The 21,760-nt window shown below is 41.7% G+C and overlaps 2 protein-coding genes across 5 annotated transcripts in view; both read right to left on the reverse strand.

Moving 5' to 3' along the window:
* LOC114244176 (uncharacterized) overlaps nt 1-21,760 on the reverse strand; it is a 223,716-nt gene that overhangs the window by 83,570 nt on the left and 118,386 nt on the right. The gene's annotated exons all lie outside the window — the stretch shown is intronic.
* LOC114244193 (transmembrane protein 145) lies at nt 340-20,540 on the reverse strand. 3 transcript variants are annotated; one of them, XM_028175924.2, is made up of 16 exons: nt 20,459-20,540; nt 19,432-19,565; nt 18,308-18,457; nt 18,056-18,192; nt 17,151-17,475; nt 16,532-16,729; nt 14,859-14,943; nt 13,680-13,901; nt 12,597-12,769; nt 5,890-6,021; nt 5,362-5,449; nt 4,723-4,796; nt 3,758-3,832; nt 2,915-3,003; nt 1,871-2,409; nt 340-1,046 (listed from the first exon to the last, which is right to left on the reverse strand). In XM_028175924.2, the coding sequence occupies exons 2-16, from the start codon at nt 19,528-19,530 to the stop codon at nt 874-876; spliced, it is 2,559 nt and encodes an 852-aa protein (XP_028031725.2). In that variant the 5' UTR covers nt 19,531-19,565; nt 20,459-20,540; the 3' UTR covers nt 340-873. The 3 variants fall into 3 exon arrangements, with proteins under 3 accessions (XP_028031725.2, XP_089593394.1, XP_089593395.1); XM_089737268.1 differs by lacking the exon at nt 20,459-20,540 and adding an exon at nt 20,032-20,390; XM_089737269.1 differs by lacking the exon at nt 20,459-20,540 and adding an exon at nt 19,784-19,993.

Raw genomic sequence — 21,760 nt, forward strand, 5'->3', positions numbered from 1 at the left:
CACATACCCCGCGCGCCCCTTTTGCGCGGGGACCTCGTAGGAGGTACGGCCCTCTACCCGAAAAAAAAAAAAAAAAAAGGTAGCAAAAAGTGAAAAATGCATTTTTATATACCGTAGGATATAATATTAGATTATATTAGGATTATAATATTAGGATATAGAATATTTCAAAAGCATTATGATTGATAAAGGAATTACCTAATAATTTTGAAATAATAAATCAAGAAAATTTCATTGTAATTAATTAGGGAGCTAAACTTTAATACGAATTATGACGACGATGATAATTGTTTCTTGATTGGCATCGTTAATGAAATTTACATAATAAAACAATTTATATAATGTACTAATCATATATTTTACGAGTATTTAAACGACTAGAATAATATCACACCTAAAATTGCAAAAATGACTAGTAAATCGCTATCAATTACATTTACAGAACTTATTTTTATACTGTAAATATTAATGCTAAGTGCAGGGAAACCCTTTCAAAAAACACAGGTGAACTGCACACGGATTGATGTTATTTGAGCACGCAATGTACTACAAGGTCAATGGTGCGCAGGGTCGACGGCATCACGGGCCTTTGCTATACATTGCGGTTTTACAAACATTTGCGCTCACGTAAAGCATCATTGAGTTGGGTTACACTGTACAACTTATCGATTAAATCTAACCATTACACACGAATATCATAAGTAGTTTTAGGAATTTTGAAGTTAATTAAAAAGAACCGATATAATATTCAAAGATTTTCAGCTTTGACGATTGCATTCAAACCTCCCAGGAGAATTATCGGTTGCTTCATATCTTCAAAACTACATATCAGAGCATTCACAAAATCAATTTAAAATATATCTAAATGCACACTCAATCCTTATTACTATTAGCATTAAAGAGATCCATGGTAGCTTTACTGACAATGTTTTGGTAGCTTTGCACGTGACCCTCGTGTATGGTAGAAATTTCGCCCGAACTCGGCAACCCATTCCGCACTGTTGGTACTTTCTTACCGTTCGTTACGCCGTTGAGTTCTATTGAATCTGGAAATTATATAGATCAATGTAAATAAATTGGAACGATTTTTATATAAATACTATTTACTTTTATATATATTCACTTTTCTTTCCCTACCCGTATTAAATCGTAGTGAAGAAATGGGTTGAATACTTTTCAGACTGGTTGAAGAAGTAAATGACAATAAGACTAGTAGTTATTCTATAATTTTTGATGCGATTAAACTTTTTTGTTGATTAATTGTCCAGTCGGTATATAAGATGTTCGCAAAACAATGGAAGAATAGCCTTGCTATTAATAATTATACTAATTGATGTAGAGTAACGTAAAAAAAAGATATCACAATAAATGGATGAGCATAAGGCTTCTTTATTCCCACTGAGTTTCTGGCCGGCTCTTTTCAGTGGGTCGCGATTCCGATCCGGCGCTAGATTCTGCGAAGCACTGCTCTTCCTAGGTCTAGTGTTGGCAAATTCAGGTTGAACCCGTGAGCTCACTTATCTGCCCACTCGTAAATAAAATAGACCCTTAGGCTACCAACGAATAAGTAGGGAAAAAAGGCTTATTTAATGGCAAATGTTCGCCACCATAAAATATTGTACTTAAATGAAGTAGATGGAGGCGATATTTAGAAACGTCAAAACTGTTTCTATTCAAAAGAGGTTTGTTTTGGTACTCTGCGGTCGGTATCGGATTGGCTGTGCCCCTGACATTGCTGACGACCATGAGCTGCAGTAACCATTCCATAAGATGCCCCGTATGCTCGCCTGGCTACAAAAGCAGCAAAAATAGGGGAGCATAACGGCGAATTCTCATTAATAATTCCTACTATTTGCTAGATATAACTTACCATCTCTTTCAATACTTTTTTTCTTCTGCATTGCGACAACACAAGGTCCTTTAGCAAACGACCAAGACGGTACTGATGGATCTTCTCTTTTGATGGGCTCTAAAATATTCCTCCTAGACCTCGTGATGCTTGGCAAATCACCCCTAGATTGATCATTATTCGAATTTATTGAAAGGCTTTCTATCGATTTAGTCGAATTAAGAACAGCCGTCGTTCCAATTTTATTTTCATCTTCATGAATTAAACCGTCAGTTTTATTACTTTGCAATTTTTGTAACGAAACAGTAGAATTGTTTTCGATTGGCAACACAGCCGGTTCCATTCTCGAAATTTGACTTTCAACAGTGAATATTCCTTTGGAGACAAAAGGTCGTATGTCATCTGAAGAATTGGTCTCTGTGCTCTCTTGGGGTAGCAATGTTTTCGCTTCGACGGTTTTCGAAAAACCGTTAATCTTCGGAGGGTCGTGCTCGAGGGACAACGGTGGCGCTGACGCCACGTACTGACTGTACATACTTCCTATTAGTTCTTCAGTTCTTCTGGAAATGTTTAAAGAGTGAATTTAATTTACCCTATCAGGAAACACCAGATGTTTTTAAGACCAAACTTGCAGAATTTATCGGTCTACTTTTTTATTGTGAAATTGGGACTGAATATTAATTATATTATGGCATGAATTATAATATGAATGATTTGGTATTTTGTGAAATAGTTAATGGTGGTAGGACGTGTTGTGAGTCCGCACCGGTAGGTACCACCACCCTGCCTATTTCTGCCATGAAGCAGCAATGTGTTTCGGTTTGAAGGGCGGGGCAGCCGTTGTAACTATACTGAGGCCTTAGAACTCATATCTCAAGGTGGGTGGCGGCATTTACGTCGTAGATGTCTATGGGCTCCGGTAACCACTTAACACCAGGTGGGCCGTGAGCTCGTCCACCCACCTAAACAATAAAAAAAATTGAGGATTAATTTTTGACGACACTGTGAAGTAGAACATCATGGTAGTTATTAGCAACACTAAAGAAAATAGTAACGTTGTATGACCTGGTCAGCGGAATGATCACGGTTTGCGGCGCTCCGTTCAGCTCGTAAGGATTCCTCCCGAAACTGTCTAAAGCTGAGCTTCCAGTTACCTGTACAATGTAGCGCTTTTTAAAATTTCGAGTAGAATATTCTTCATTGTACATGGCAACACTATTGAGATTGACATACATTAATGCCGTACTAGCTGCATGATAACGTAATACGTCCAAATTTATAGATTCTTCTTCTTAGTCGCATACTTCATTGCTGAAGGCCGTGACCATGAAAGCCTTCGTGGATCTTTGTACCATCAGCTTCCATTTCGTTCGGTTTTCGCGAACTCAGGGCGGTCGCAACAATCCCGGTGAGGGGGGTTACCTGATCCGACCAACGGTTTGGTGGCCGGCCGGCGGATCTTTTCCCTTCTACCTTGTCTACCACAACCAAATTTTCAAGGTTGTTATTTGGCCGCTAAGCACTGTGACCAAAGTAACCAAGAACGTTTTGGTAGAAAATCGTAGACAGTCTCGTTTCTACGCGAAGATGCTCGAGGACAAATTGGTTTGTTCTCTTGGCGATTCAATTTGTAGATTACGCTAATTGAATTTCAACTACACGTAACGTTATTCCTTCAACGCTGAGGTAGATTGTGAGTGCGTGTGTGTTTGATACGTATATTTTATTTTTAAAAAAAGTGAATGCCTACGATATTTGAACACTGCTTAGTTGGATTGTTTTTTTTTATGATTAAAGAATTACTGGTGACCCTGAGACCTTTCCAGTTTCAACAGAACAGGTGGGAGTTGCATCGTCTTAGCCACAAGGCCTTAAACACACTTATAATAACACAGACATAAAACTTACCTCCATAACTCCGATTTGCGTCGTTCGAACGTGATATGGAAAGTTTTTGTTGGCGAATACCGGTAACGTGAGTAACTGGAATGACCAAAATAATTAATTGACAAGTTGTTCCCCTGGTTAGGTTTAATCAAGTTATTACATTTCCTTCTTCAAAAGAGGCTTATGGTGAGAATTAAACGGTAGGCAGCGGCTTGGCTCTTCCCCTGGCATTGGTAACGTCCATGAGCGATAGTAAACATTTACCGTCATGTGGGCTGTATGCTCGTCTACTTGGAAGGGGAATAAAAGTTGCTATAAAAGGAATTCGTCTTCTTGCTTTCAACTTCAGAAGAGCAACAAGCCCCCCCCCCCCCCCCCCAAACGATCGCAACGACCATTATAGACTAAATCAGTGATGGGCCACAATCATACTGAGGATTCAAAACTCGTTTTGTGTTATGTATGTCCTGTGTTATGTGTGTCATTATACTCAGGAAAGTCTTCAAAGGGAGTTAATACCAGAGCTGGAGGGCGTATAGCGAAATTGATCTCTGAAAACGCACCATAAATAAACGGAAACACTCTAAGTAGTACGTGTACGGTTTGTCCACACACCCTCTGTTGTGATAATGATAACAACTCCAATATTGATTAACTGTTTATTGATATGCTTACACTAAACTGGTGGCTGTTTAACTGATAAAAATGACATTATGCGAGTACGCGACGCCTCGCTAATGGCGGTACACGAACTGACTCAAAAAGACTGACTTTGATGTGAAATGCATCGGTATGCAATATGCTGTGCGCGTTGGCCCGTACAGTACGGCTGAACTCGGATCGGGTAGCGGATAGTACAATAGTAATATTTAAGCGTCATTTGAAGACAACATTAATGCCTAATTTAGTTTTTTTTATTCGTTCTCTTTGTATTGTCGAGTCTTTCATACTGAATGGAGTTGAATGAATAGTGAAATATTCCTTACCAAAAACATGATGTGTCCACTGAAGGTTATGAAAAGCAGAACGGCAATCACTACACTCTCGCGCACCCATTTATCTGGGGATGTTCGGAAATGAATTTTAACTGTAGGACTTATTAAATTTACAGCTGCACAATCAAAATAGTTTACGTATTGTATTGTAAAACGACCGTTCCAATCTAAAACTGGACCGCGTGAATTCTTCTAGGCCAAATGAGGCATCACAGTGGCAGCTCACTTTTCAATTAAATTCCGACTCTCCATCGAAAGAGATCCAGTGGAATTTGTTAGATACATATTTATCAGTAACATTTGTTTATTATTCTTTTTTTATTGCTTAGCTTGTTGGACGAGCTCACAGCCCACCTGGTGTTAAGTGGTTACTGAAGCTCATAGACATGTACAACGTAAATGCCGCCAACCTTGAGATATGAGTTCTAAGGTATATTCAGTATAGTTAGAACGGCTACCCCACCCTTCAAACCGGAACGCATTATTGCTTCACGGCAGAAATAGGCAGGGCGGTGGTACCTACCCGTGCAGACTCACAAGAGGTCCTACCATCAGTAGCATAGCATGAGCCTGAGGTTTAAAGCTCAATTTTAAAGAAATATTTTCAACGTCTTTAACTTTAATATTTACCAATATAAGAATTCGCAGTGAGAATAAATAAGGGGCCAGCGTAAAACCAGAGTGTCCCGCATATGAAGAACGGACAGTAGAACATGTTCTGTAAAAAACAAACAAAAAAAAACAGAATAGCATGAGCCTTCAAACTTCTACCAATTTAGTAGAAATTTTATTAAATCGCAACATAAATAGTTTTACTAGCATTCTGAATTATATTATATTATTCGCTGAATTTCATCACTAATTTCACGTTAAATTGCATAGGCGCAGGAAAAGTAATGACTCGTTGAAATATTTTAAAATCAAAGGTAATGTGGCGACTAAAAAGCCCCTATCACATCTTTCGACCTATTTGGAGGAAGTCGAAAATAGGAAAATTGACAGAAAAGAGAGAAGAAGAAAAGAAATGTAAAAGGCTTTTATAAAAATATATTTACTATTATAAGTAGGTAAATACTAATAGATAAGCGTGTTTCATTGACGTCATTAAAACCAGTTAATTATATTTAAATTGTTATTATTGTAAAATTAGTATTTTACCTTTTCTGGATATTTCTTGACCGTGAAGAATGTGGAATAGGCGAAAACGCACCATCCAATTACACGCAAAACGATAACGCCATAGCCAGCCGGACTCTCGTATAAGTACAGAACTTGGCCAGGATCGAACGCCTGCGTAATAAAGTTCAATAAGTTTAGTCTCATGAGGGATAGTGTCCACCCAATTCCACTGCCAAGTTACATTGGAATAGCCGTTACAATTATAGTTCATACAGTTGAGATTCCAAGCGCATGGGTCGAACTAGCTACCTACATTCAGGTCCTGTTGTTTATATATATATAACTAGTCAGGTCATAAGTATTGTCACACAGTAAAAACTTTTCTTTTAGAATGCTGGCCACAAAAAAGTTTATTGAATTCGAATTCCGAATTGTTCATGAAAATAAAAATGTATTCTTTTAGAATTTTAGTCATTTTTAAATATGGAGTGGACGCTTAAAGAAGACCGTGTTGCAGTTATTGCATTGCATCGTTGCGGTTACGCGCCAATTCAAATTTTTAACATACTGAAAATTTTGAATATAACCAAAAGATTCGTTTATCGTACCATCAAACGATTCAATGAAGACTCTAGTGTAGATGACAGGTCAAGAAGTGGTCGCCCTCGGTCTGTTAGGACTCCAGCTGTGATAAAAGCTGTGAAGGTGCGAATTCAAAGAAATCCCAAACGTAAGCAGAAACTGTTGGCCCTTCAGATGGGGTTAAGCAGAACCACGGTGAAAAGGGTGTTAAATGAAGACTTAGGGCTTCGGGCATATCGAAGAAAAACAGGACATCGTTTGAATGCTCGTCTAATGGACCTGAGACTGAAGAGATGCCGCGCTTTGTTGAAGCGGTACGCGGGAAAAAAATATCGGGAAATTCTTTTTTCGGATGAAAAATTTTTTACCGTAGAAGAGAGCTACAACAAAGAAAATTATAATGTGTACGCACACAGTAGTGAAGAAGCGAGCAACCGTATTCCGCGTGTCCAACGAGGTCATTTTCCATCCTCGCTCATGGTATGGTTGGGAGTTTCTTATTGGGGCTTAGCAGAGGTACATTTTTGTGAGAAAGATGTAAAAACGAATGCAGTTGTGTATCAAAATACAGTCCTGACGAACCTTGTGGAACCTGTTCCTCATACCATGTTCAATAACAGGCACTGGGTATTCCAACAAGATTCGGCGCCAGCTCATAGAGCGAAGAGCACACAAGACTGGCTGGCGGCGCGTGAAATCGACTTCATCCGGCACGAAGACTGGCCCTCCTCCAGTCCAGATTTGAATCCGTTAGATTACAAGATATGGCAACACTTGGAGGAAAAGGCGTGCTCAAAGCCTCATCCCAATTTGGAGTCAGTCAAGACATCCTTGATTAAGGCAGCCGCCGATATTGACATGGACCTCGTTCGTGCTGCGATAGACGACTGGCCGCGCAGATTGAAGGCCTGTATTCAAAATCACGGAGGTCATTTTGAATAAACTTTAGTGTCATAAGAATCTATGTTTTGTTAAGTTCATTTTGGTATATGAATGGTTACTGTTATGTTTGAAATAAATGTTAGTGTGTCACTGGCCGTCTTGAGTATCACTTGTCCCCATACACGCTAACACAACATTGGCGACGAGGTACCCACACTAAAAAAAATATAAAAAATGTCTTTCGGAAATTTAAGTAATTTCGACCATAATACGCAAACTTGGAAGACTTGGAGATGCAGACTCACACAGTGGTTCATCGCGAACGATATTAACGTGGTGAAAGATCCAGCAGGAGTCAAAAGACGGGCCATATTGCTTAGCACACTCAGCGAATCTACCTACAAACTGGCAGCTGATCTCGTGTTGCCTAAAGAAGTTCAAGAAGTACCATACGAAGATATAGTTAGTGCTTTGGACAACCATTTCACTCCAAAATCAGTGGGTTTTGGCGAGCGTCATCGTTTTTATGCCGCCACACAACTACCCCAGGAGACACCATCACAGTGGGCTGCGAGGTTACGAGGTCTCACTGCTCAATGTGACTTCAGCAATGTAGAAGAGGCATTAAGAGATCGATTCATTATGGGTATGCTGCCGGGCGTGGAAAAAGAAAAAATGTACGTGCAGGAGCTGGCCGGGCTGACCTTCGCCATGGCTGTGGAGCTGACCGAGAGCTTGCGCAGCGCCCGCGCGGCTGCTGCTGCAAGCGCTGCTACCGAGGCTGTCGTTACAGAGCTGTACAAAATAGGCAAACGTTCTCCGACTAGTGTACCTCAAAGTGCAAAAGTGAAGTGTTCCGTGTGTGGTTATTCGAATCACAAAGCCGCGGAGTGTCGTTTTGCGAGTTACACTTGTAGGAAGTGCAACGAAAAAGGGCATTTGCGTAGAATGTGCAAAAGAGTCAATTATGTTGTAACGGAGGAGAACGATGAAGGTGACGATGACGACGGTAAAAGGGTTGCGGGGGGTATTCCCACGGGCACACCGGAGTGCGCGGCGGAGTCGGTCGTAGCTGCATACACACCTCACATGAGCTAATCATATTTTGTAGGGCGTCGTCTAACGGAACACTTCACTTTTGCACTTTGAGGTACACTAGTCGGAGAACGTTTGCCTATTTTGTACAGCTCTGTAACGACAGCCTCGGTAGCAGCGCTTGCAGCAGCAGCCGCGCGGGCGCTGCGCAAGCTCTCGGTCAGCTCCACAGCCATGGCGAAGGTCAGCCCGGCCAGCTCCTGCACGTACATTTTTTTCTTTTTCCACGCCCGGCAGCATACCCATAATGAATCGATCTCTTAATGCCTCTTCTACATTGCTGAAGTCACATTGAGCAGTGAGACCTCGTAACCTCGCAGCCCACTGTGATGGTGTCTCCTGGGGTAGTTGTGTGGCGGCATAAAAACGATGACGCTCGCCAAAACCCACTGATTTTGGAGTGAAATGGTTGTCCAAAGCACTAACTATATCTTCGTATGGTACTTCTTGAACTTCTTTAGGCAACACGAGATCAGCTGCCAGTTTGTAGGTAGATTCGCTGAGTGTGCTAAGCAATATGGCCCGTCTTTTGACTCCTGCTGGATCTTTCACCACGTTAATATCGTTCGCGATATCCCGCTGTGTTCTCGGACAAGCTAGGTCAATTTAACAAATATAAAGTTAATTTGAGATTAAAAGAAAGTGCTCATCCTATATTTTTTAAACCACGGCCGGTCGCATTTGCTCTGCGTGAAAAAGTAGAAAAAGAGATAAACCGTTTGGTGGGACTGGGAGTACTCCGACCAGTCGAACATTCCGACTACGCGTCACCAATAGTCCCGGTACTGAAACGTGACGGTTCGGTCCGTATCTGCGCGGACTACTCTGTTACTATAAACAAGCAGTTAGTTGTAGAACAGTATCCGTTGCCTACCGTAAACGAGTTGTTTTCTAAACTATACGGAGGCCAGAAATTTACTAAATTAGATTTGTCTATGGCCTACGGACAGTTTTGTCTGGATGAAGAATCCCAAAAATTAACTTGTATCAATACACATAAAGGGATCTTCGCGTATACGCGTTTGGTGTTCGGGTTAGCTAGTGGGCCATCAATTTTCCAGCGAGCTATGGATACAGTGCTAGCGGGCCTGGACGGCACGCTGTGTTTATTGGACGATGTGCTTATAACGGGTCGCAATGACTCTGAACATCTTGAGAGACTGCATCAGGTCCTACAACGGTTGCAAGACGCAGGATTTGTTTTACAGAAGTCTAAATGTCAGTTCTTTCAAGATGAGATTAATTATTTAGGGTCTACCATTAATAAAGAGGGGCTAAGGAAATCACCCGATAAAGTGGAAGCAATATTAAAGGCCCCGGCGCCTACGAATGTTAGCCAACTGCGATCTTTCTTAGGCTTAGTTAATTATTATAGGAATTTTGTACCGAATGCATCTTGTATTCTCGGGCCATTGTACGAACTTTTAAAAAAAGAAACAAAGTGGCGTTGGTCTAAGTTACATAATAAGGCGTTTAATGAAATCAAGAAATTGTTAGCATCCGATAATGTATTGGCCCATTTTAATCATAATGCAACTATAATTCTAACTGTAGACGCGTCACCCAATGGATTGGGTGCTATCCTATCACAGGTGAGTTCCGATGGCCAAGAAAAACCTATCTCTTTCGCTTCGCGCACGCTTAACGACGCCGAGAAAAGGTACTCACAAATCCAAAAGGAAGCAACTGCGATTATATTCGGTGTTCGTCGATTTCATCAATATTTGTACGGCAGGTCAAATCCATTTATACTAAGGACGGACCACAAACCGCTTCTCTCGATATTTGGCCCACAACGAGGCATCCCAGAAGTCTCGGCAAACAGACTTCAAAGATATGCAATTTTTCTAAGTGGTTATAATTATGTAATCGAGTACGTGAAGAGTGCAGATAATAGTGCGGACTATCTGTCTCGTGCGAGTCTACCGGGCGGCGCGGGCGCGTGCGGTGGTCGAGGCGGGGGGACCAGGTGCGGAGCGGGAGCGGTCGATGTCGATGTGTTCGACAGCGCCTCCTATGTTTGCTTCGTAGTGCAAGGCGCACTCCCGATATCGGTGACTGAATTACGTAACGCAACTGGCAATGATAGCATATTACGTGAAGTCATTAAGTATATTGAAAACGGGTGGCCTAAAAAAATTATTAGTGCAGAAATTAAGCCTTACTACTTATGTAGATTGCAACTGTCCGTTGAAAATGGTTGCGTTATGAGGGGTCATAAAGTGGTGATACCAGGGAGTTTGCGTCACCGCGTTTTAACAGAGTTACATACCTCACACATGGGCATAGTTAAAACAAAGGCTGAAGCTCGATCTCGATGTTGGTTTCCAGGCTTAGACGACGCCCTACAAAATATGATTAGCTCATGTGAGGTGTGTATGCAGCTACGACCGACTCCGCCGCGCACTCCGGTGTGCCCGTGGGAATACCCCCCGCAACCCTTTTACCGTGTACACCTAGACTTTCTAGGTCCGCTGAATGGTCGGATGTACCTCGTCCTAGTAGACGCGTACTCCAAGTGGCTTGAGGTCTACGAGATGGCTTCCACAACTACTAGTGCAGTCATTGAAAGAATGTATGAGTACATGTCCAGATACGGACTACCTCATACGGTAGTTACGGATAACGGTACTAATTTTTGTTCTCAGGAGTTTCTTAGTTTTTGTACACTAAACGGTATATCTCACATAACTTCGCCAGCATACCATCCGGCAAGCAACGGACAAGCCGAAGCTTATGTAAAAATTGCAAAAAAGGGAATCAAAACTTGTTTGTTGAGTAGTACAAATGCTAGGGAAAATAAACTGCGACTATACAAATACGTTTTCGATTATAGAAACTCAATTCACTCGACAACAGGAATGTCTCCGGCACAGTTAGTGTTTGGTCGCAAATTAAGATCACGCTTAGATTTAATGAACCCGCGTTCGCCGCCGTCACCTTCATCTGCTTCATTAACTGATTATGTTGCATCTAAACAGTGTACGCAAAGTAAAACGAAAGGAGGGGAAGTTAGGAATTTCGTGCAAGGTCAAGTAATTATGTACAAAAATATCTTGGTAATAATAAATATACGTGGTGTAAAGGTGTGATAGTAAAGAGAATCGGTAAAAACGTATATATTGTAAAAGACTTTAAATCTTCAATACAGTTGAAGAGGCACTCTGAGCAGCTCTTTTCGTGCAAAACTAAGCATGGTGCCACTCAACCCTGGGATTTTGACTTGAGCAGTTCGATTGCTCCAACCGCTGCTAGTCCGGCGCCGGAGTCGATGTCGTCGCCTTGTGAAGATAGAAGCGGCATCGAACTTCACACACACGACGGAGAGAGTGCGAGTGAGGAGAGCCGCCGTACAGCGCTCTCTAGTGCATGTGACTATCAGCCGAATCGGGAGCCGCCGGAACCGAGCCACGTGACTGTCACGCGAGGAGTGCGTCGACCCGCACAGTCTGAAGAGTCTGAAGAGGGAGATCTGTTCTTCGAGGCTGAGGAGGCGAGCTTGGAGCCTCAAATTATTAGGGAGCCCAGGTTTCCTAAACGTAACCGTCCTAAAGTTAATTATAGACAGTTTTACTAAAATTGTTATAGGATATAATTGTTTAGTTATTATGTTTTTATTTTAGTTTAGTTTAGTTTATTGTTACCTATACGTCTTGAATTGTTAAGGGAGGATATGTTATGTTTGAAATAAATGTTAGTGTGTCACTGGCCGTCTTGAGTATCACTTGTCCCCATACACGCTAACACAACAGTTACATAATGAATAAACTTGTTTCAATTATTTTACATTAAACATGTGACAGAATTTATGACCTGACTAGGTATATATAAATTTCCTTCCAATTTTAGTAGTCTCGAGGGAGCTCACGGCCCACCTGATGTTAAGTGGCTACCGGAATTCAGAGGCATCTACAACGTAAATGCCGCTGCTTACCTTCATATATGGGTTTTTAGGTCTCAGTGTTTACGGCACAACGGCTGCCCCATCCTTCAAACCGAAACACATCACTACTTCACCGTAGAAATAGGCAGGGTGGTGGTACCTACCTGTGCGGCCTCATAAGACGTCCTACCACCAGTAAATGTATCTGCTTGTTGACTGTTTTCTAATTATAATTGTATTTTGGTGTGCAATAAAGTGTGTTCTCTCTCTCTTTCTCTCTCTCTCTCTCGCTCTCTCGACTCACCTTAGCTTGATAAACGAACAGAACGACGTAAGTGACCAGATAGCAACACATAAAGACGGTCAGTTTAACGGTGAAGCCGACTTTGAGTCGCCCCCTCGTTATCGTATAGCCCTTGGCTAACAACACGAGCAGCAACAAAAAGGACATCTCCGCTAGGCCGCAGAGGAATTGCCCTGAAATACGAAATGGCCAGATGAGCTCGATATCAACTTAACTTAACACTTATCAATGTTCACCGCGGTAAACCCCCTACTCTAATCGGGTTCTGACCCCGGGCGGAGATCGGACCTTAGGTGCGAGAGTGCTAAGTAGAGTCTCTTGGTGCGGTAGGGCCCTAAAATTTTTTTTTTTTTCGGGTATGTTGCCGAACCTCCTACAAGGTCCCCGCGCAAAAGGGGCGCGCGGGGTATGTCAGACTCAATGATCTGCATGGCGTTGTGAGCAGACCGCGGGCCCAAGGATTTTAGGGTCCACCCACTAAGCGACTCCCCTGCACTCTTGGGTCCGCGGTCTGCTCCCAACATCGGCAGACCTTCAAGTCCTACACACACCACGTCCCCGCTAGGTGCAGATACCCAGTAGGAGGTTCATCCTACTGCCCGAACAAAAAAGCCTCTATCAATTCTAAAGTGGATTCTGTACTAGTCTCCTCACGAAGGCAATAAAAAAATTCAATAGATAAAGTTTAACTCACACCAAAATTCATGATTGCTTCAAGTTTGTAAAGTATTCTTGGTTTAACGAAAGAGGGTAGTTATTAAATTCAAAAATAAGGCAACACTAAATAATTATTACTGTGACACATTCCTAAATTTACTTTTATTATGACAATGAATGTCAAATCATTACAAAAGAAATGCCGCCACCGGTTCAAATGACATGAATTCTTCTAAAGTCTCAGTTTCAGTTCGACTGCCTTACCCTTCAAACTGAAATAGGCAGGGCGGTGGTACCTACCCGTGCGGACTCACAAGAGGTCCTACCACCAGTAAGACAGGTTCCGAAGATACTGAATAGCTAAACTAATTCTTTGTTTCACAAGAGGTCCTACCACCAGTAAAAGTTGTATGTCGAAGTACTCACCGATGGTCACAGTGGAGGGACTGCCCACGCCGTTCCCAGCGTACCGTATATAAGCTAAGCACTGCATCATTATGCCGCAGTGTTGAACCACGATCGAAAACAAGAATAGCTTGTAAGTTGAGTGCAGGAGATGTCGGGTTTTAAGTTCCACGCTACACATAACCGCTGCTATTACGACCAGGGCGTAGGAAATCGCGTACGCTAACAGTACCGGTAAGACATCTGTAAGTTTGTAAACGTTTTTTTTTCATTGCTAGATGTGTGGACGAGCTCACAGCCCACCTGGTGTTAAGTGGTTACTGGAACCCATAGACATCTACAACGTAAATGCGCCACACACCTTGAGATATAAGTTCTAAGGTCTCAGTATCATTATAACGTCTGCCCCACCCTTCAAGCCGAAACGCATTACTGCTTCACCGCAGAAATAGACGGGGCGGTGGTACCTACCCGTGCGGACTCACAAGAGGTCCTACCACCAGTAATTACGCAAATTATAATTTTGCGGGTTTGATTTTTATTACACGATGTTTTTCCGTCACCTTGGGAGTCAATCGTGAACAATTGATAAATTCGTATTTCATTAGAAAAATTGGTACCCGCTTGCGGAATTCGAACACCGTTGCATTGCATCGCATATATACGAATGCACTGGACGTCTTATCCTTTAGGCCACGACGACTTCATATTAATCATATTAAACATATGAATCGTTTGAAACTAGAGAAACGCAATTAGAGCTCATCACTGTTGCGCTAAAGGTCGTCAGTTCGATTGCCACATCGAGCAAACATCATCTGTGTGTTTAGTGCGAGTTTTTTAACGTTCTCGATAGCGTAAAAGTTAAACAAATTTTGTATGGAGTTGGAACAGCGCCCCTAGCGGCAAACGTAGGTAAACGATCCCATTCACGCCATAGATTTATCTATTCCATGATCCCACTCCATACAAATATGAGTTAACTTTTACGCTATCGAGAACGTTAAAAAACTCGCACTAAACACACTGGTTTGTGTACTCTTTGTATATATGTATATATTTAAACGTATCTAAGTATGTATGTGAGTCTCTGGTGCCCATAACACAGGGAATCCTAAATTAGGGGCGGACGACTGTGCATGATTTGTTCCCAGTTATTATTTGCTTATTACTATTAGTTATTACTCATTATTCACTTACAAAATTCATCGGCAGAGAAATGTTCGTGCCAAAAATCACCGGACGCTCCGTTCGTCATCAGAAACTTGTAACTCACGTCCAAGCCCTGCAATTGAAGTAACAATTAACTGACTGCCCCTTTTTTTTTCTACCTAAGCTGGTAGCCTAGAGGCTATCCCAGCGTAACCGTAACTAGTAGGTGAGCTCACGGGGCTCAAACATGACGACGATGCTAACACGAACCCTAGCAAGAGTCGTGCTTCGCAGAATCTACCACCGGATCGGAAACGCGACCCACTGAGAAGATCCGGCGAGAAACTCAGTGGGCTGTGTCTGAGGGTTAATTTACTCGTCGAGCCCTTTGACGCAAGCGACGGGTTCGACGAGAACGGTGACCGGTGCTTGAAGTACCTACAAGCACCGTTAGTAGATCGGGAGGATCCGAGATAACGTGTTTTGGGCGACGTCGATTGCTTTCCATTCTTTCCGCAGGATCGGGAATGTAGTTACCGGCGGCTACGATGAGAGGGTTCTCGTGTCGTGCCGCTTTATCGAAGTGGAGACTGCCCCAATCGTGCGTGCGGCATACAATAACTAAATGTAAAGCCCCACGCGAGCTTCGAACTAAATCGATGCGATACGACGCTATAAATATCCTCGCGTCGTTTCCTCACTGCTGAGGGTCGTGACCATCATATTTCGACAGGATTTTACTTCTTGTAATGTCCCTCCAGCGCCTCCGATCATTGGCCCCATGAAGGGCTTCGTGGAATGGGATCTCTAAGGTGTTGCGGATTTGACCAAACGCCCTTGTCGGACTGAGCCCGCGCGGTCTCTTTCCCTTGATCTTCCCCGTCACGAATAGTCTCTCTAAGCTATCTCTCAAACTCTAAGACCGTAGTACTCGAGTACGCGGCGAAGGCAGAGTGTAGACAGTCTTGTCTTGATCTGCAGTTGTTCTAAGAAAGACACATTGGTTCTCTTAGCTGTCCAAGGCATCCGGAGCATCCACGCATTTGCGATCAGCCGCTTTAAGGGTCCAGATCTCCGTTCCGTATAGAAAAATGGAAAAGACCAGACCAGACTAGACCAGAGATCAGCGATAAATATAGTAAATAACATAAAGTAGTAGCATATGTAACATATATTTTATCGATACAAGAAATCAGTGGATTTTTGCTTCCACGGTCGATAAATTACTGTCAAGTTTCGTGGGGAATTTAAACAGAAATAAAAAACCGCAAGATCCTACGACATATTTGCTTCTTCGGTCCGGTAGCCATAGAGAGCAGGCAAAAGCAGTAGTAAAATATATAAATTGGCGGGTAGTACCTAGTACTACCTATTTTTGATACAGAGCAACCTTGCGTTTCGGTTCGAAGGACGGGAAGGTCATCATGCAATTAAAGCTGCGATCTTTTGTCTCTAAGTGTGGGGCGGCATTAAGATGTTCAAGGGTGTCAGTGACCAATTCATACCATGTGGTCAAGAACCACAGCCCGTCGCTTCATCTTCATAAATATCAATTTCTTTTGAGCTATTTGATATCCATATGATAACCATAAAGCCATAATTCGAATTTTCATTCGTCTTTAATTAAATTGTATTTATTCGCAATTTATAGCTTCTTATCGCTTCAGGTAGGACTACACGATCTATAAATATCTATAAGCACATCTTAAAATCAATCAGACCTTTGAAGAATCACAGTTACTGATCGCTATGAACCACCATCTCTCTCTGGCGGATCGGAACCTTCGAGAATTGTGGCAGGACACAATCAGCTTCTCCGTTCTATCACCGTTGCTGGCAAGGCTGCCGCCGGCCTCGGAGTGCAAGCGCCTACGGCGGTAGCGTTCGTAAATTCCGATAGTTGATCTTTTGATTTTGCGCTGAAATGTTTTGGAATGACGACAATATGGCTTTTTTTTTTGTTTTCCTACCTAAGCTGATTACGACGTCCACCCACCTTGAGATATAAGGTTCTAAGGTCTCGGTATAGTTACAACGGCTGCCCCACCCTACAAACCGAAACGCATTACTGCTTCACGGCAGAAATAAGCAGGGTAGTGGGTACCTACCCGTGCGGACTCACAAGGGGCTCTACCACCAGTAACTATGCAAATTATAATTTTGCGGGTTTGATTTTTTTACACGATGTGAACATTTGCTAAGTACGTATTTCATTAAAAAAATTGGTACCCGCTTGCGGGATTCGAGCACCGTTGCATCACTAGATACGAATGCACCGAACGTCTTATCCTTTAGGCCACGACGACTTCATTAGCGTGAAAAAGAAAAAGTATGACTTACTGTGCTTTTATATCGGTCGTCAAACAGTATTTCGACATCTTGAAGATTCCCTAAAGCACTTTCGTTCGCGTGTGGTCCGATGCTCTCCCACAGATCGTCTTCAGGGAATGCCGTGGTAAAATTTAAATTGTCGGCTGGCAACAATTCGTACCAAGTAGTAGAATTCGTATGAGAAACGGTAGATTGTTGGTTTAGAGGTATGGTGGCTGCGGCCGTAGTCGTTTTAAAAAACTGATCGTAATATGAGGGATCTTTTGGTTCGCTGTTTGTTGTGTTTTTTTGTTTGTAAAATGGATTCACCGTTATCGATGTAGGTTTTATGGAGCTGCGGACAGAGTGAATATTGTTTTTTATATCGAGCCAGTGGTCTTCTGTTTATTCCACAATGCAATCACAAGTAGGTATGTCGTATAATCGATTTCAATAATCGATTCCTAAATTTTAATAAATCGATTAAGTTACTTAATCTTCTTTTTTTAAGTAAAAAGTATAAGATATTCCTTGTTTGATTCAACCAATGTAACCAAACTACTAAAAAAAGTTGGTTTGTTTTACAGTTTTAAAACCAACTTATTGTTTTTTTAGTTATTATAGACTTAGTAATTGTATGTACATAATATAACAAATATGTAAAGAAAATGGAAATTTTCGAAGAGTTACAAAAAAAAATTGATTATATTTATAGTTAATGGATTTTTTACAAATCGATTTGTTAACAGAGATAAATCGATAGATTACTTAGTAATCATTTTTCCCTGCCCATCACAAGTTCTGAGTTAGAGGGCGGCATAATCGTTATCAATATACCTGAGGCTTAGACAGACATCGGAGCTTTCATCTGCCGTTGAGAATTCTCTTAACAATTTAAAGCAGTAAAAAAAATTACCAAAAATATTTTTGTGTACCTTTTGGACGCTGGCAACTCTTTATTGGCTTTAGTGACGATACACCCGGAGTATTCCGTATCCGGGTACCAATGGGACAATCTTATTATTTGATTCTGTCCGGCCTTGTTTAAAATCGCCTCTCGCTCTTTGCAGGTCTGTAATTTTAACATAATTCGTCTTCTCGCATTAAAACTGTATTATCTCAAAACTTACTAATTTTACAGGAGAGTGTTTTAAAGGTTTAACTATGTTTAAGGTACTATGACCGACCTTGGTGCTGTGGTAAACGGAAGGCCATTGGTTCTGGTCGTCGTAGTAAAGCAGCAGATTGGGTATACCCATATCCTTGTTGTATTCGATCAGATATTCGAACTGCCCGTCTAATGATAGGAAGCAGAAACGCGAAAGAAACGCCCAGTTCTGCAACAGAAGAAAAAACGTTTGGGACGTAGGTCGGTGCGTGCAGGATTTTAGTGTACCAAGCTTTTAACACCAGAAACGCTGAGAGGTCTATTCATTTAATTAATTTAATTTATTTTAGTTACTTAATTATTATTATTTTATTTAAGGTTTTTTTATTGCTCTGATGGGTGGTTAAATGGTTACTGGAGCTCATAGACATCTACAACGTAAATGCGCCACCCACCTTGAGATATAAGTTCTAAGATCTCAGTTTAGTTACAACGGCTGCCCCACCCTTCAAACCGAAACGCATTACTGCTTCACGGTAGAAATAGGCAGGGTGGTGGTACCTACCCGCGTGGACTTACAAGAGGTCCTACCACCAGTAATTACGCAAATTATAATTTTGCGTTTTTGATTTTTATTATACGATGTTATTAATTCATCATGGAAGTCAATCGTGAATTAGTTTTAGATTCATTGTTAGAGTTGATTGTCTCTTAAATAGTTATTATATTATACCATAAAAAAAATGTTACTTATTCTTTATATGTCCATGTAAATATCTAAATTATTTAATTATGTCTAACCATAATGTCCAATATTAATTTAATAGTTAACACTTTAACTGACATGTAGGTCACCGGTGTCCTACGCGGCGCACTGAAATAATTATGTCGATTTCTGTTACTAAGGCGCCAGGATTGCCTAACTTTGTCTTATTTTGTATATTAATGTGTGTTTTAGGTCTCTAAAAAATACGATTCATTCTCAGTATCTTCGGATTCGTCTTTCCGAGAGTCTACTAGATATTCTGACGCCTTAGTAAGAAAATTTAAAAGAGAAATCGACACAATCATTTCAGTGCGCCACGCAGAGCACCAGTGACCTATTAAATCAGATTATTTATAAACAAATAATGCTTGATATAAAATAACGCTTTACTAAAACTTGAGTCCTTGCACAAAAGGTATTCCAGATATTATACTTACCTCTTTCGTATCGATCCTTCCTTCCACCCACTTCGTGAGAGCGCCCGGCAACCTCACCAGCAAGCATACAACTAAACAGGAACTCAACAACGACCTCATAATAACGATGTTGTACACATTTGAATACGGTTTATCTAGAAAACGAAAACGATATGACTTTTTTAATTGCACATGGCCAAGCGATCTTAGTCATAACGCCGTTAATCATCTGAAGTCAAAATTTCAATATTTCCATTTTGAAATTTAAAAGATCCTGTTATTTTTATAATTTTTCATTGCATTATTATTATTATTATTCACATTTTTGTAATATTTTTTATTTTACTTTTATTTTGTGACATTTACCACATACCTTCTTGTCAATTCGTCGATTCTTCAACTTTAACTAGGTCTCTTTTTATGGCTGAGATAAATGGACGAGCTCACGGTTCACCTAATGTTAAGTGGTTACCGGAGCCCATAAATAACTACAACGTTAATGCCGCCACCTACATTCAGACTGTGAATTCTAAATCTCAATTTTTACAGTACAACGGTTGGCCTTCGAACCGAAACGCATTACTGCTTCACGGCAGAAATAGGCAAGATGGTGGTACTTACCCGTGCGGACTCATAAGACACCTCACTAGTAAGAAGTCTTTAGTTCAATGTCCCACTTTACACAGTACAATTTTGTAGATTCAATTATCTTCATACGTCGTTCCAAAGCATTACTAAGTCGGTCACGAATTCTTATTAAATAACTAAGGACTTATGGTAATTGGTGTTTTGAGTAACATTAATTAGTTGTGTTAATTCAACGATTGCTTATACGTCTCCCTATGAATATAAGCAGTAATTAATGGAATAATTTATCGTATTTTTAGAACTCGCTAATGTTGATATTTATTTTAGAATTGTCTATAAAATCGACGAACCGAAACTCTTAGTCATTTGTTTTTTTTTTAGCACTGAACTCTTAAATACACTATTCATATTTCGTTACTTCAAAGACCCCGATTGTTCTTTTAGTTAATGAAAAACTCACCAAACCGCGGATACTCCTTCTAATTTTATTTGCGGCCGTATATTGTCCACGTCTACGATTGTTTTGATACTTTAGGGTCGTCAGTCGTCATGACAACGGAGCTTGTACCACGCGGTGCGCGTTCAAAAATCATTTTACACAAGACCAAAGTTCTGGTCAATTCATCGAAGTCGTCATGGCCTAAAGGATAAGACGTCCGGTGCATTCGTATCGAGCGATGCAGTGATGTTCGAATCCCGCAGCCGGGTACCAATTTCTCTAATGAAATACGCACTTAACAAATCTTTACGATTGACTTCCATGGTCAAGTAATAACATACTATACAACGAAAAAGAAACACGCAAAATTATAATTTGCGTAATTACTGATGGTAAGACGTTTTGTGAGTCCGCACGGGTAGGTACCACCACGCTGCCTATTTCTGCCGTGAAGCAGTAATGTGTTTCGGTTTTGAGGGGCGGGGCAGCCGTTGTAACCATACTGAGACCTTAGAACTTATATCTCAAGGTGGATGGCGCATTTACGTTGTAGACGTCTATGGGCTCCAGTATCCACTTAACACCAGGTGAGCTGTGAGGTCGTCCACCCATCTATGCAATACAAAAAGGTACCACCACCCTGTCTATTTCTACTGTGAAGCAGTAACGCGTTTCGGTTTGAAGGTTGGAGCATCAGGGGCGGCGAAGCGCGTCGCCCTCGTCGCGGTCATAGGAGAGGACCTGTAGCTGTCAACCGTCATGGTTACGATGCTCGGCAGTGACGCGTCCTGGAAGGCGATGCTCGACTTCTGCGAGTCGACCAATCTCCCGGAACGAGAGAGCTTTTCCCTCCTCGCACCGATCCGATGCTATCGCACCAGGATCTAGTGGAGACAGTACACAGAACACATGTGCAGGTCAAGGCCGCGCGGTGTGCTATCAGCAATCCAGTGGTTACTGGAGCCCATAGACATCTACAACGTAAATGCGCCACCCACCTTAAGATAGGTATAAGTTATAAGGTCTCAGTATGGTTACAACAGCTGCCTCACCCTTCAAACCGAAACGCATTACTGCTTCACGGCAGAAACAGATGGTAGTACCTACCCGTGCGGACTCACGAGAGGTGATACCACCAGTCAACTCTTGGGGAGTCGCGGTAACATCTTTACTCCGTCCTGGTTCTGACCTCGAGCAGATCAAACGCTTGGGCGACTGTGCAAGGGAGTCGTTTAGTAGGTAGAGCTTTAAATACCATCCTTGGGCCCGCGGTCTGGTCCCAAAAGCTGCAGACCGTCTAGTACCAAATAACCAGCGCATGCC

Source organism: Bombyx mandarina, chromosome 23 (genome assembly GCF_030267445.1).
Source record: "Bombyx mandarina strain Sakado chromosome 23, ASM3026744v2".
In the NCBI taxonomy this organism is placed as follows: domain Eukaryota; kingdom Metazoa; phylum Arthropoda; class Insecta; order Lepidoptera; family Bombycidae; genus Bombyx; species Bombyx mandarina.

Bases quoted from the DNA above. Each gene is read 5' to 3' on its own strand.
- LOC114244193 (XM_028175924.2), bottom strand. From the start codon at position 19,530: ATGAGGTCGTTGTTGAGTTCCTGTTTAGTTGTATGCTTGCTGGTGAGG. The intron at 17,476-18,055 runs GTACACAAAAAT...CTCTGTCCGCAG, and splicing joins GAGTTGCCAGCGTCCAAAAG to CTCCATAAAACCTACATCGA. The intron at 2,410-2,914 runs GTCATACAACGT...AAACATTTCCAG, and splicing joins GTGATCATTCCGCTGACCAG to AAGAACTGAAGAACTAATAG.